This window comes from Mauremys mutica, chromosome 2, assembly GCF_020497125.1.
Source record: "Mauremys mutica isolate MM-2020 ecotype Southern chromosome 2, ASM2049712v1, whole genome shotgun sequence".
Taxonomy (NCBI): Eukaryota; Metazoa; Chordata; order Testudines; family Geoemydidae; genus Mauremys; species Mauremys mutica.
In genome coordinates this window covers 243,074,285-243,089,678 of record NC_059073.1, presented here as the reverse complement: position 1 = coordinate 243,089,678, position 15,394 = coordinate 243,074,285, and the positions used below count along the sequence as shown (strand labels likewise).

Here is a 15,394-nt window from a genome sequence, read left to right as displayed (position 1 = left end):
AGGTGCATAGTTTCTCCTGCATGGATTCTCTTCTTCCTTGACCCTCCCCATGCAGTGGAAATGCCATAGAAGAGGGGAAAGTACAACAGAACTTGCACTCATTGAGGGCACGGAAGCTGCTCTGTCCCTGTGTGAAAAGGCTTTGTGGTGATGTGAGAGAGGCAGCTGGGTATATGACTGGCTCAGACAGCATTAACCCATACAGCACTTTGCTAAGTAAATTATAGGTAGTTGCTAGGAGATTGTGCTGATGGAGTGGCAGTTCACCGTCTCAACCTCTCCCATTCAGCCAATCCTCCTGAAATGTGTGGGTTTTATTGTACACACATAGAGAGTGTGAGCAAGAGTGCCTACAGGTAGCCACCATTCCTCTGCTGGCATGCTCCACCACAGCAACACTTCACAGGGAACAATACAATTTGCCTCACTCTATTGCCATGCAGCGAAGAAAAGCATTTTGCCTTTAGAAATACAAATAATAGAAGCATTACTATGAAGCCTGTACAAACTGAAACATGTTTATCCCTATTGTTTTGGGGATGAATGTGTGGAGGAGAGGGGGGAAATGTACAATAAGCAATTTAACAGTGTTGCTAATATAAGTTCATGAAATCACATAATTAAAAGTAGCAATCCAATGATTACCTGCCATCAAATGTAATTATATGTGGGTCAGTAAATGAGTAGCAGTAGGCAGAGGGAAGATCCTTTATTGTAATCTTCAAAACAAAGAGATTCACAGTAAGTAACTGTTATCAAGCCAGGCAATACATTACATAATCTATGTACTAATACTAATATCACATATTAGTTACTGATCTTAAAACACCAGTTTGCTTTATAATCAATCCATTCTCAAATCTCTTTCCAAACTTCATTTTTTACTATTCTCAGTGGTGATGTTAGCTTTAAAATATTAATTTTTTTTAATTCAAAAGACAAATAGTTCCATTCAAATGAAAATGTTAAGATGGAAAACTACTCCATTAGAAATTACAGTGTGACTCAACACAACCCATTGAAGCCAGTGGAGGTTCAACATTTTATACCAGCTGAGGTGCTGGCCCTATCTTTTTAAAAAGATTTTAATGTGATCGTTTTCAACCTGTATGCCTTCTGGGATGTAATGGTTCCACAGGAAATTGTCACTTAATATAGGTTCCACCATAATCTTGGTAACTCTGTCTCCATCCTGAGCAAAATCTGTCACAGCAGTGAAATGAACAATAACCTGGCTACAGGTTCCATTAATGCAGGGTTTCTGAAGAAGATCCACATCACAAGAAGAAAGAGCCAGGTTTAAGCCTAACTGCTCTTTACCTGTTTTAATGAAAACCAATCATTAGAGACTCATTTAGAGGAAAAATCAAATCAGAAGGTTTTTTTCCCTTTAGTATTTGCCTGAGTAACCAATAAAGATTTTGCTGGTAGTGTGTAAGTAAACAATGAAAGAGTCAGGCCTTCTACTTTCATGATATTTTGGTAATGCTAAAGCTACCTGGATCTCCATACACAGATAAGCTATTGGTCTTGGATTCTACATCTATAATCATATATACAAAACCACAGATCCAGTCCTACAGTCTTTCCACAAGCTAAACTTTCATGGAAGACAACAGGAGTTCTGCTTGACTGCAGAAAAAGTATAACAATGGCCAAGAGTTAAGACTGCAGGACTAAGTGCTATATTAGTTAAGAGCAATGCAATGAGTAATGGAGCGAATCCTTCATTCTGAATTTTCTTTGCTTGCACTGGCTGATGTGACAAAATTAGCAATGTGCAAACACAGGGTCCAGTCCTATTCCCATTGAAGTCAATGGCAGGGAGCTGATGAACTGCCCATAGAAGTCAATTGAAAGCCTTCTATTAATTGCAGTGGGTGTTGGATCAGGCCTTTGCTTCCCAAGACCTTGAATGGAAGCAGATTTGACCTATGACTTTTTTGTGCTACTACATACTATCACATAATTTACAACAACACCAGAAACATCTGAAATCTAGAGGGAAGGTTTAGAAGTACATATTCAAAGTGGGAAACATAATAAAAATTAGGACAATACTTACCTTCATCAATAGTATTTAATTTTAATGAGATTTTGCAGTCATTTTCAAGTTGGCTAAATTTGGGACAAGGAATAGGAATTCTACTTTCTATTGTCAGTCTGTATTCTTTTCCATCTTCTGATATATTGAGTGACTCAGGATGCAGCTGGCATATAAAAAAGAATGCTAAGAATGCAAATATTTACTTGAGATTGTCTTACTATGTGAACTACGGTAATAACATAAAATTGCATTTTCTGTATAACTTTTGAAAAGTTAAAATACAGTTTTTACAGCTGTATAAAACAAATATACTGTCTATAAAGTTGTCTCCTAGTCAAAGCAAAATCCTGAAGAAAACAAAACATAATCTTTCCCCTAGAACCTGTCTCTGTAAACTAGCAATATAGATCCTTGTATAGTACACATAAGAGAATATGGTTAGCGCTAATTTACCAAGAAACCTTAAATTGGGCTATCAATATGGGGTCTAACTGTGCATGTAAAATTGTGTGGAAAAGAAACTATGTTCACATTTTACAAAGCACACTGCAGAACTTCGTAGAACATGGGTCCTGATCCTGCAGAGATTTATGCATGTGCTTAACTTTATACACTGTGAGTAATCCCACTCACAGTGCATAAAGTTAAGCATGTATATAAGTCTTTGCAGAATTGCGGCCTTGATTCCTAACCAGTGGAACAGTCCCTAGGGGGCCATCTAGCTGGCATCAGTGACTGCAGAGCAATGGCGGCTCCAGGCACCAGCGCTCCAAGCACGTGCCTGGGGCGGTAAGCCGTGGGGGGTGCCCTGCCGGTCCCTGTGAGGGTGGCAGTCAGGCAGCCTTTGGTGGCTTGCCTGCGGGAGGTCCACCGGTCCCGTGGATTCGGCGGCAGGTACACTGAAGCTGTGGAACTGGCGGACCTCCCGCAGGCAAGCCGCCAAATCCACGGGACCGGGGAACGCTCGCAGGCAAGCCGCCAAAGGCAGCCTGCCTGCCATGCTTGGGGTGGCAAAAAAGCTAGAGCCACCCCTGCTGCAGAGGCATAAAAGTAGCTTAGGAGGCACCTTTGCCTCCCCCACCATCCATGGAACTTGAGCTCAGCAGAGTTGAGGTTTGTTCCTTATTAGTTCACTATCAATCCATTTGGAGTGTCCAGCAATCATACATTTTCTTGTTGCTTACTTTGTCCCACCTTCTCTTCATTTAGCATCTTTAGCAAGTGTGATTAGAATGGAAAAGCACAAAAGAAATAAAAGCATTTGAAGTTGAGTTCTTTCATCATCTACTGATGCCAGAGTATTTAATAGGCAAATAACAATCTTTTAGAATACTTGCACTATTGCTACAACTGTAATTAACAACAATAATTAGAAAAGCTTCTGTTGCAATAGAGTAAAATATTGTTTCCTTTCCAAAGTACCTTAATGCCAGCAAAAAATTCACTGCTCTCAACAGGTGGGCTTTGTATATCTGGTTTTTCCAAGAAAAAAGTAGAACTGCTACAGAAGATCTGTGAACAAAGGTAAAACAGGAGTAACAGAGCAACAGTTTTTTGGATGACCATGTGGCCTATGTAGGATTGGCAGTTTACCATGACTACTAAGCAACTGGCCTTCTGATTGGCTACTAATGCAATGTCGCTACTAAACAGCCCAGGTAAAATGGTAGGAAAATGTTTTTAAATCTTTTATTTTTTGGAGGGGTGCTGAAACAATTTGTATAGTGGGGGTGCTGAAAGCCATTGAACCAAATTGTAAACCCTGTGTATGATGGAAACCACTTCAAGCCAGTAGCACCCCAGCACCCCTAGTTCCAGCACCTATGGGGGGGGGCTGAGGAGAGAGCATTAACCCTCATTTTAACATTTATGGGTAGAAAGCATCTTGTTTTTCAGGGATTAACACCTCTGTTCTTATAAAAATTAATAGCGGATCTGAGGGCTTGATCCTGTTCCCACTGAAGTAACGGCATTACTTCAATTGGTTTTAATGGTGCAGGGCCAAGCCCTTAATGTCGGTGAGTGGTCAAGTGTTTCACTTTACATCTAATCAAAAAGACAGATCCTCACACTGCCCTGACCTTACTAATTCAGGAGGAGAAGTGCTTGGTGCTGAATCACCAGTACCACTTGCTGCAGCAGCTGGGCATTATAGGCTCTTACCTATGTACTGATCCATCCCAAATTCACTTAATTTACAGGATTTTACAAACTCACAGTAGAAGGTAGCAAAGATGCAAGTTCAAGCTAACAGGGGCACAATGCACACTGTACATAGACTGGCAGCTCCAAGACCATGATGGCAATAATCGCTGCTGATGTACCCAGGAGGTTTCTGCACTCATATTGGTATCACTGATTATAAACAACAACTGGAGGCACAGTACTGCTGCCAAGAAAATGTATATAGAAAGATGTTGGTACCCTGCCTTTAACATTTACTGTTGCTATCTGCTGAGCATATATGAAATGATAGGTTGGTAAATAAAATGGCCATTGGGGAAAATAATATATTTACAAATATACAAAAAGATTCTATTAAACATACCCTGTCTCCAAGTCTGAGGCTTATGCCATCCAGTTCTAACAGTGAGAATGCCTGAACTGTTGTCTCTCGTCTCAGTTCTTCTTTGAAGTCTTCAGAAGCAAGCCTGGACCAAGTTACAATGAATCCCACTGAACTATTTGTGAGAGGAACATCAAAAGTACACCTTAAGTAAACACTGGCTTCAACCAACTCTGCCACAATTTCAAGTGAAGTAGGAGGTGGTGGTGATGGGGATGGAGATGATGAAGGAGACAGTCTACCTACCACAAAACATACAATGTACAAATAAAAACAAAACAAAAACATAATTTGTGAATTTAATTCTGAGGAGAATCAATATCGGTTTATGTTGATTGAGAAAGTTTAAATATCAGTTATAAAAGCAAGAATGTTTACTTTTTCCATATATAGACTTATTTTGCGATTACATTTTACAAAGTCAGTGAAATAAAGAAAACTGGTGAGAATCACAACAAGAAAAAATCTCTCTTTTCTTTTTGCTAGTTATTAAAATAAGAAAAGTCCTTTTTCAGATATTGATTATTCATAGACTGGAGGGAAAGGTGAAAGAATTAATGGAGATTTGATATTTTCCTTATAAGAACATTTGGATAGCAAAACTACCACTGCTTCTTCAAGAGAGGGGATGGGAGGAATCTTGCCAGAGAGCCAAAAGTAACAGACAAATCATTTTGAATAGCTGAGAGGAACAATTACTTAGCCTGTAAACAAAACTAGGAATGGTTTAAGGCCTGGTCTATGCCGGGGGGGGGGGCGGAGAGAAGAGGGGAATCAACCTAAGATACACAACTTCAGCTACAAGAATAGCGTAGCTGAAGTTGACGTATCTTAGGTCAACTTTCCTCGTGTCCTCACAGCACGGGGTCGGCTGCCGCCGCTCCCCCATCAACTCTGCTCCCGCCTCTTGCTGCGGTGGAGTACAAGAGTTGACGGCAGAGAGATCGCAGATCGATTTATTGCATCTACACTAGATGTGATAAATTGATCCCCGACAGATCGATCACTATCTGCCAATCTGGCGGGTAGTGTAGACCTACCCTAAGTGTAGTGGAACAGTATGCAAGCAGCAGAGTTTGCAAGAAAGGGGTGTTGTTGAGAACCAACATTTAGGTATGAAAGGAATCTGCAAATCAAAGTAAATTGTAAATCAACATCATTAACCATTATTATTATTTATTTAGTATTTGTGTATGGATTCATAATGAGAGTTACATTTTACACAGCTACAATCTGAGGCCCTGCAAGAGATCACATGGAGAGACCTTAGGCCCCCAAGGATTTCCACTGAAAATATTGCCAGATGCACATGTGCAATCCCAGATTTATAAAAATATAAATATAATAGATGACTAAACAGAAATATTTACTGAGGGTACATCTACACTGGAACCCCTCCCCCCACCCCAGGCACTGGAAAGTCCAAAATATGTTGACAGTATCCCTTTCACAGATAGACATTGAGATGTGTATTTGGTATAAGTGCATGAAAAAGCACTAAAAGCTCAATTTTTATTATAAACTATTAAACCTGAAAAATAAGTTTAATATTTTAATGTTCCTTTCAGAATGTCTCAGACCCTGGGCTCCAGCCCAAGTGGGAACACTTACGCTGCTATTTTAGCCCTGTAGTGAGAGCTCCGTGAGCCCAAATCAGCTGACCAGGGCTCTAAGGCTCACTGCCATAGTTGTTTTGTTTTGCAGTGTAGACGTACCCTGAGACACAAGCTGTTTCTTACCTGATCACTAACGGTGCTGTTTTAATTTTTTCTAGGCAAAAGGACAAGATATTTCATTTACCAACAACAAACATAAAAAATATAACAAACTCTTAATTGTTAGGTTCTGGCTATAAAGAAAATCTTGAAAGTCAAGACAAAATACTTACTATTACAGACACCTTGAGTTTTCACTTCCCCAGGATTACATGTTTGTGGTTTTGCTTCTGAAAGAACAGTAAAGAAGTTGCTTAAGTAGTATATCTATAAATAGATTAATTATATACCAGCTCTCTTAAAATATTGCTCCATGTTAAGTAATGATAAATATAATCAAAACACTAATTAAAGGCTAACTCTGGTATCTGCGAACAGATCAATCCTCACAATCAGGATGACACAGTACAGTGATGGGAGTCAGTACCAAACCCTAAGATGGGCAGATCAAATAAATAGGTTGTGTCAAGGGGCAAGGAGCACCCACATTGCCCTCCCACACTGGCTAGTACAGAGACTCTCTTTCAGCGTGTACCCCTGGATTTTGGCTAGTGCACGCTCCTGAATAGGGATGCTTTTCTGAATAAAAGCCTAAATGCTTTATGGATTAATTCAGACCTATGACTCGGCTGAATTCCATGTAGATTAATTTTAAAAAATGATGGCCTAAGAGATAAAGCATTTGTGAAATTACCATTGTGCAATTTGTGTAATATGCAGCAAGAAAATCTCTCCTGACTCTTAATAGGTACAACAGCAGTGGTGCCTTGATTAAACATGAAAATACTTGTACATTTGGAAACATTTTACAAAGCAGCTAGTCAATCACAAGGTAAAACAGAAAAACTGAGATCCAACCACACTGAAACACTCATGAGTTAGCAAGAATGGGGAGCAGATTATGCTACTCCATAGTCCAATGTTACAAAGTTTGTATTTGTTTCTCATCTCATACTGGTAATCACTTTTTGAAAACTGGCATTTTGCAGCTGTTAAGTGCTAACGAGGAAACAGTTAGCAGACAAGGCAGCAAGAAAAGCAAAAGTAAAAAGGACTTTGCTTGTATGCTTCCAGTTATTAGGAAGAGACAGGTATTAGTAATGGGTGATTTGATCATTAGAAACATGGATAGATGGGTTTGCAATGATCAGGAGAACTGCATGGTGACTTGCGTGCCCTGGTGCAAAGGTTGCGGATCTCTTAAAACATCTAAATAGACTTATGTGCAGTGCTGGGGAGGAGCCGGTGGTCATGGTAGATGTAGGTACCAATGACATAAGGAGGGATAGGAGAGAGGTCCTGGAGGCCAAATGTAGGCTGCAGGGTAAGAGATTGAAGTCCAGAACCTCCATGGAAGCAGTCTCTGAAATGCTTCCAATTCCACACGCAGGGCCAGTTCAACAGGCAGAACTGCAGGGCCTCAATGCATGGATGAGACGATGGTGTAGGGAGGAAAGGTTAGATTTATTAGAAACTGGGGAAACTTTTGGGAAAGGGGGAGTCTATGCAGGAAGGATGGACTCCACCTAAACCAAAATGGAACCAGATTGCTGGTTAAATTAAAATTAATTTAATTTAAAATTAAAAAGGTTGTAGAGCAGTTTTTAAACTAAGGGCTGGGGAAAAGCTGACAGGTGTAGAGGAACACGTGGTTCAGACAGAGACATCCCTTAGGGGAGGATCTATTAATGGAGATTCTCTATGTCCTAGCAAGGAGGAGAGTATGGAAGATGATAAAATAGGGGTAGGCTCTGACGAGAAAGAGTCAAATGAAAAAAAGTCTCATTCAATTACATCATCTAATGGGAGACAGCTAAAAAGTGATAAGTTTTTAGAGTGAGTATATACCAATTTTAGAAGTCTAAATAATAAGATGGGTGAACTAGAGTGCCTGATATTAAATGAGGACATTGATATAGTAGGCATCACTGAAACTTGGTGGAATGAGGATAATCAATGGAACACAGTAATACCAAGGTACAAAATATATCGGAAGGACAGAACGGTCATGCTGGTGAGGGAGTGGCACTATACGTGAAAGAAAACATAGAATCTAATGAAGTAAAAATCTTAAATGAATCAAACTGTAAAAAGAATGTATAAAATTGCTAGTACAAATCTAGGCCCCAATTAAAGCACATGCTTAAGTGCTTTCCTGAATCAGAACTCTGTAGCCCATGTGATAGGGCTCTGTACTGGCATAGGGATCTGTGCTAGAAAATCTAATTGCAGAATAAGGATACTAGCAGACACTTGGTAATTTGGCCCTAGTTGCAGTTCCCTTGGGAACAAACAGGTGTTCTTTACAGGAACTCTACAAAGATACTTTTCCAGTTCTTTTACCCCCATTTATACAAATACATTTGTTATTTGTTGGTGTTTCCAACTTTAATTTTTTTTTATAAAATGTGCATTCTCTTCAGAAAGAAAAATATAGTTATAGCAAGACAAATAAGGTAGTTTACTAGTGGATCAAACCATTAATAACTGATACATGCAAAGCTGAATTTCTTGTATTTTTAAATACCCAATAACTCAACAAAATATATTCATACATATAATGTTATCTCACCATGATATCTCAACAAATTATTGATCGACACTATCAATATTACAAATAAAGGCTACAGGAAAATTTTTAAATGCATATTTTCATTTTCAATAAGATGCCAAATCAAGCAAGGAAAAACACATTAAAATAATGAATGCTAAATCAAAAAAATGATTAAGATATATTTACTAGTACACACACAGATTTTGTAGAATGATAGGATGTGCTTCCTCACCTTCTGCACAATACCCCATGCAACCTTGGGTGGGCTGTAGCAAATAAACAAAGAATTCTCCACAGTTCCTCACACTGACAGGGATTCGGAAAAGGCAGCAGTCTTTTGTAGCGCTGAAGAAAAACTGCCACGTTGCACAAGCTGTTAATTGTTTGATCTCACCAGGTGGAGGCATGGATTCTGACTCCGTTAGAGATAACCAGATAGGGGCTTGAGTTCCACAGTGATTCATCTTTAGCACCAAAGAAAAGCAGTTTAAAATAGTTAATACAGTACCAAGCTGCTCTAGTGTTTAATGCAAGATACATATGCTTTCAATTATTTTACTGCAATAGCTTTTAGTAAATGGGGAATTCATCTCCACATGGAAAATGTGTGTTGTGTTTTTTCATAGTTGAATGCAAATACACAATATTCATGGTGGCAGGTTTGTATAATTTTTGGTAGTACCCAGAACGGGTCCAAGCAGAGCCATCCTGTCCATAGGACGGACCGGGGCAACCGCCCCAGACCCCATGCTTCAGGGGGACTCAGGGTCCAGGCAGAGCCATCCCAGCCATAGGACAGACTGGGGCAACCACCCCAGGCCTTGTGCTTTGGGGGGCCCCACACTTCAGGGAGACATGGAGGTCCAGGGCGGCCTGGGAGGTTAGCAGGGGGCCTGGCGCCAGCAGCAGCGAGCAACCCAGCCCCAGCCCACCCCTGCTCCACCCCCTCCCTGCCCCCATTCCACCCTCTCTCACAAGCCCTTGCCCCACCTCTTTCTGGCTTCTGCCCCCTCCCCAGAGTGATGCTGGGATCCAGCGGGGCGGAACGGGGTGGGGAGGACTGGGGCTGGGTCACTCGCTGCTGCCAGCACCAGCCCCCTCCCCCCCTCCAATCCCACCAGGCTGCCCTGGACCCTGCATCCCCCTGAAGCCTCCCAAAAGCACGGTAAGCCCAAACAGTGGTGGAGTCGGGCCCACGTTCCTAAATATTGGTGGAGCATGGGCACCACGGGCCCATATAACTCACCGCCTATGACAATATACACAAATATTGGGCAAGTCACTTAATCACTATCCCTCAGTTCCCCATCTTTAAAATGGGGATAATAGTGCTTCCCTATCTCACAGCATTCTTCTTAGGACAAATTCATTAATGTTAAGAGGCACTCTGATACTGCAGTGATGAGCGCTATAGAGAAGCCTATACATACATTTTAAGCCATGCTGTACTTCATCTAACTAATGATTCTACTGGGCTTTTCTCACCTGTGGGTCCGCACAAGTTTCACTCTTGTCAGTCCTCCTGCTTAATATACATGTAAGGCTGCCAAGGGCAGATTGTGAGATGGTGTGGGCTGCCATGCCACACACATGAAGAAGAACCCCTGTGCTCTAAATCTCTGCCATTGACCTATTGTGATAACTGAGCATACCAATTTATCCTAATTGTGAGTTCAACTGCAAAAAGTGAGTGTAAGTTAATTAGATGTTGTAATAATCTAGAACAACAAATATTGATGGGAAAAGGTGCAAAAGCAAGACAGAAAGGCCTACTGATGTAACTCAGGGACTGTGATGACATCATGCCTGGTAAACAAGAGAAGTGGGGAACCAGAAATCAGTGAACCAAAACTGGTGTGGCTGAAACTAGGCCTAATTGGACAAAATAAGGAGTAGATGGGCTAGTCCACCCACCACTCCCTTTTGGGTCCTTAAAGAAAGAGACTTTGAGAGAAAAATTGGTTACCAGAGAGAGCTTCACTACTTCCTGGGACCCCAGATCTTCTTCACCCTAATCCTGAGTAATGCCTGACAAGACCAGGCCAGAGAGAGGAAGCCAGAGGAAATCTCCAACTTCACTGGCTCCAGATAAATCCCAGCCATTGGCTGGGATGCGAGACTTTGTCTCCCTCACCCCCTCATGTGTCCTTTTCCTTCCCTACCTTATTTTGTCTCTTTCCTCTCTCTCCTTTTTCCTTCTGTGTTACAAGAGTCTGGCTTAGCTGGGCAAAACTGCATATTCTGCAACATTGCCATAAGTCTGTGACCAAGAAGGCAGCTAAAAACAGTGCTTTAAATAGCCTGATACTGGTACAAGTTTGCCAGATCTCGGAGTGGTTGATATGACCATGTACTGAGCCCATGTTTTTTTCAACAGTGAGGTTACAAGTGAGAGTCAACATCACAGACAGAAGCTGCTTTTTCTATCTTTACAGTTCTTTCCTCTCCCCCTTTTCAATCTGTCTTGTTTTGTCATCTTCAGAAATGGGATCGTTAACAAGAGCAACAACAACTGTGGCCCATCTCAATCAAACGTCTTCTCTTTTCCTCAAAAGGACAATTATTACCACCTATGATACCATCTAAGACTGTCAAACCAGGGGGGTTTCATTCTAAAAACTCTCCAGATAAAGGGAAGGGGAACAAGGTATATAGTTAAGAATAAAGTCTTACTTTCAAGTTCGTTAACTGTTTTTCCTTCGGTTTTATATCTTTAATAAAAGGTTAGAAGGATTTTTAATGATGTGTTTGGCATGGTAATAAGCAGACAGAGGTTTCTGTAAGCCAAATGCCAAACCTTGTTTAACAGTGTTTAATGTTGGCCAGTGACTGGGTTATGTTAACACCTTTCGCCCATATAGTCCATCTAAATGAATACAACAGATCTGCTGTGTGATCTTGTGCAAGATACTTCACCTCTTTGTGCCTTTGTTTTTTCTTCCACCACTTTGCCTACCATGTCTATTTATGTTGCAAGCTCGGTAGAACAGTGATTGTCTCTCATTATATGTTTGCACAGTACCTAGAACAAAGGGGCTCCAATCTCATTTGGGATCTTTAGATTCTAATGTCATATTCAGGCGGGCTCAGGCTTTGGTCACCCCTCCTGGGGCCATGTAGTTATTTTTGTTGTCAGAAGGGGGTCACGGTGCAATGAAGTTAGAGAACCTCTGCACTACAGCAAAAGAAACTGGAGCATGAAAGAAGCCTAAGCTCTTTGGGGCAGGGACCAACTTTCTGTTCTGTGTTGTACAGCACCTAGCACAAGAGGCCCTGGTCTATGACTAGGGCTCCTAGGCGCTATGGCAGTACAAATAATAATAGCAATAATAATAAAGGTAATGGTTCTGAGTTTACTAGACTAAGCACTCATGTTAAAAGGTCCCCTCTCTATATATTGTGTGCTGTTGAAAGATAGTTGAGAAGAAACACCTTGAGGACATAGGTATATTATTTTTTCTCTTTCTCCAGAACATTCATTTTACAATTAAAATGGAAAACCACCTTGCTGCTAAAGAGTTAGTGCAGTGGTGTTAAAACTAGCACTTAGAAAAAACTCACATGAAGATCATGAACCTGAAATTCTGAGGTTTGTATGAACTTTGGAGAAGTCTCAGTCTGGTCTTCTCCAGCAGGATCTGGGATCACCTTTTATCTCAGATGACTTCCTGATAGAGTGAACGCTGATGGCCTACAAAGATTTTTTTCTTATACAGACTCACAAGCCTACCACAGAATGTCATGATCTCAGAAGGAAATTTTCTCCCTTGAATCTAGGAGGGCATGAGCCCAACATTAACTTAGCAGGTGAGCAGTGTCCTGTGAGATGAGATTTTGCTTTAAAGAAAGTCTGGAACAGAGTGTTTGGCAGTGTTTGAATCTCTGGCAAAGAGTTCATTGTAGCTCTAATTAAAAGTTTTCTAATAGTCAGAGGGACTGAAAATGAAAGAAATTTTCTACATAAACTTTCATTTTTTTACTTGAGTTGTTTTATTTTGGCCATGAGATTAGATATATATACACAGATGTGTTACTGTGTGAGTGTAGAAAAACAGTTTATAGCTTAGGTAAAGAGCCAGGTTTTTTCAACCTATCAGCTATGTTCTGACACTCTCTATATTGGATTGTATATGTTTTTAAAATGTGTGGTTTTTGTTTTAAATTAAATATTTGGGTTTAAATTTTCAAACTGGCCTCTGAAAATATACCAAAAAAACTGAGTGAATACCTATTTGTTTGCACAACTACGGCAGTTAGATGTGCAGTTGTCCAATCAACATACTGTCACAGGGTTGGGGAGAATTTGGGCCCAACTTCATCTGTGCCTGGTTTACCCCACACATCATGGGAGTGACAGTCCAGAAAACACGTGACTGACAGCTTGGCCTGCTGAGAGATAAGCTACATCCTGTGCTGTGTGGAAAGAGAGCTGGCAGAAACAACAGTGTGGTGGGAGGCTATGGGGAGGAGGTGGAAAAGGAGCCTAGGTAAGTCTTGGCAGAAGGTGCCAGAGAACAGGCTTAATACCTGGTTACAGAAGGATCCCAGGGAGGAGAAACTGTTGCATAGGTATCTTAATGCCAGACTGGGTAAGTGACCCTTTTAAACATACCAAACGTTATATTTTAGAAATCATTTATTATGGAGAATTTACAAGTAATTGATTAGTTTGTGTTAAACCCAATCTTAAATGTGTCCTTTAAGAAATTTAGCTACTGTGTCTTTTCTTTGTTCTGAAAAATCTTGTTAATGGAGTAGTGCAGAAACTTCAAACATTTTACACGGTTAACATTAATTGAAATGTTGTGCACAAGTTATATTTGAAGAAATTAGGCTCCTGGGGTATGTCTACACAGCAGTTAAACATCCCTGGCTGGCCTGGGTCAGCTGACTCAGGCTCGCAGGGTTCAGGCTGTGGGGCTGTAAAATTGCAGTGTAGACACTCAGACTTGGGCTGGAGTCTGGGCTTTGGGGCCCTCCCCAGTCGTGGGGTCCCAGAACTCGGGCTCCAGCACAAGCCCAAATGTCTACGCTGCAATTTTACAGCCCCGCAGCCTGAGCCCCGTGAGCCTGAGTCAGCTGACATAGGCCAGCCGTGGGTGTTTAATTGCTGTGTAGACATACCCTTAGTGATCATTGTTTATAGTCGCTTTGACTACATGGGCTACAGACAGGGTAAGGTCAACAGCTCATGTAAGTCTTAAGTTGAGCCACTGTGATAGCAGAGGTAACAAGCACCACTCCTCCTCCATAGCTAATTTCCTCCATAGCTAATTTGCAGGTAACAATTCTATTGGTTATAATGAGTTAGTGATGTAAGGAACACGGGACACGTGTCAAGAGTTCTCATTGATAGATGACTCGGCTCATCTATCACTGTTCTTGACAGATTCTGTCAGCGATTCTCAAACTTCATTGCACTGCAATCCCCTTCTGACAACAAAAATTACTACACGACCCCTGGAGGGGGAACAAAGCCTGAGCCCAACCAAGCCCTGCCGCCCTGGACAGGGGAACCAAACCCAAAGCCCAAAAGCCCCACTGTCCCAGGTGCGGGGGCCAAAGTCGAAGCCCAAGGGCTTCTGCCCCAGGTGGAGGGCCTGTAACCTGAGTCCCGCCACCCAGGGCTGAAGCCCTTGGACTTTGGCTTCAGCCCTGGGAGGTGGGGCTTGGGCTTGGGCTTCAGCCCTGGGCCCCAGCAAGTCTAATGTCAGACCTGGTGACCCCATTAAAATGAGGTCATGACCCACTTTGGGGTCCTGACCCACTGTTCTAAACCACAGTTGTATACTAGCTTGGGGATCAGGGCTTGAAAAGCCCCCCATGATGCCGCTGCTCTGGCTCCGCTCTGCAGCAAGGCAACACTGCTGGAGGATCTGAGGCATGAGCATAGGAGTCCAGAGATATCAGGCTCTGAGAGTGAGCTTCCCCTGCCCTTCCTTTCATATAACATCGGTCTCTGTAACACAGCCCTCTACACTAATAAATCAATTGCAAATTAAGAGTCAGAATCACTGTTACACTTCAGCTGCTTTGTGGTGCTCTTAAGACACATAACAGCTATAAATCCCTTTTAACCAGCCAGCATGCTACGGCTGTTTTATTCTGCATTGGTGTACTGGTGAAGTTTTAAAGTTGATACAACATATTTTCAAATCATTAGAAGAAATATCACATAGTAGCATTCTCTTTTCTTGTTTACTATGACATTTTTAATTTAACAAGACCATGGAAATTCCAGGACAAAACTCTGTTAAGATGGAATTAAGGTTGAGAGCATCTGTCAGTAACTTAAGGATAAAAACATTACAGAGTTGTTGTAATCATCCCAAAACCAAGCATTGCAAACCTAGGAAATTCAGAGTTAAGGATGACTCTTGTATCTGATGTGATTTTTAGGTGTCAGAGACAAACTAATCTTAACTCTTTCTCATTTACATTAGCTTTATTAGATTAACATTTTATGACTAATATCTCCTCCTAAAGTGTACATTTTAAAAACAGCCCACTAA

The 15,394-nt window shown here is 41.3% G+C and overlaps 1 protein-coding gene across 1 annotated transcript in view; it reads right to left on the bottom strand.

The window, feature by feature from the left end:
* Positions 1–15,394, bottom strand: part of VWDE (von Willebrand factor D and EGF domains) — a 60,393-nt gene that overhangs the window by 34,587 nt on the left and 10,412 nt on the right. The window contains exons 3-10 of the mRNA XM_045006138.1: positions 9,115–9,346; positions 8,807–8,815; positions 6,502–6,558; positions 4,596–4,855; positions 3,470–3,559; positions 2,066–2,210; positions 1,106–1,320; positions 646–719 (exon numbers count right to left, since the gene is read on the bottom strand). Of these exons, the coding sequence (XP_044862073.1) occupies positions 646–719; positions 1,106–1,320; positions 2,066–2,210; positions 3,470–3,559; positions 4,596–4,855; positions 6,502–6,558; positions 8,807–8,815; positions 9,115–9,346 (1,082 nt within the window). The remainder of the gene's footprint in view (positions 1–645; positions 720–1,105; positions 1,321–2,065; positions 2,211–3,469; positions 3,560–4,595; positions 4,856–6,501; positions 6,559–8,806; positions 8,816–9,114; positions 9,347–15,394) is intronic.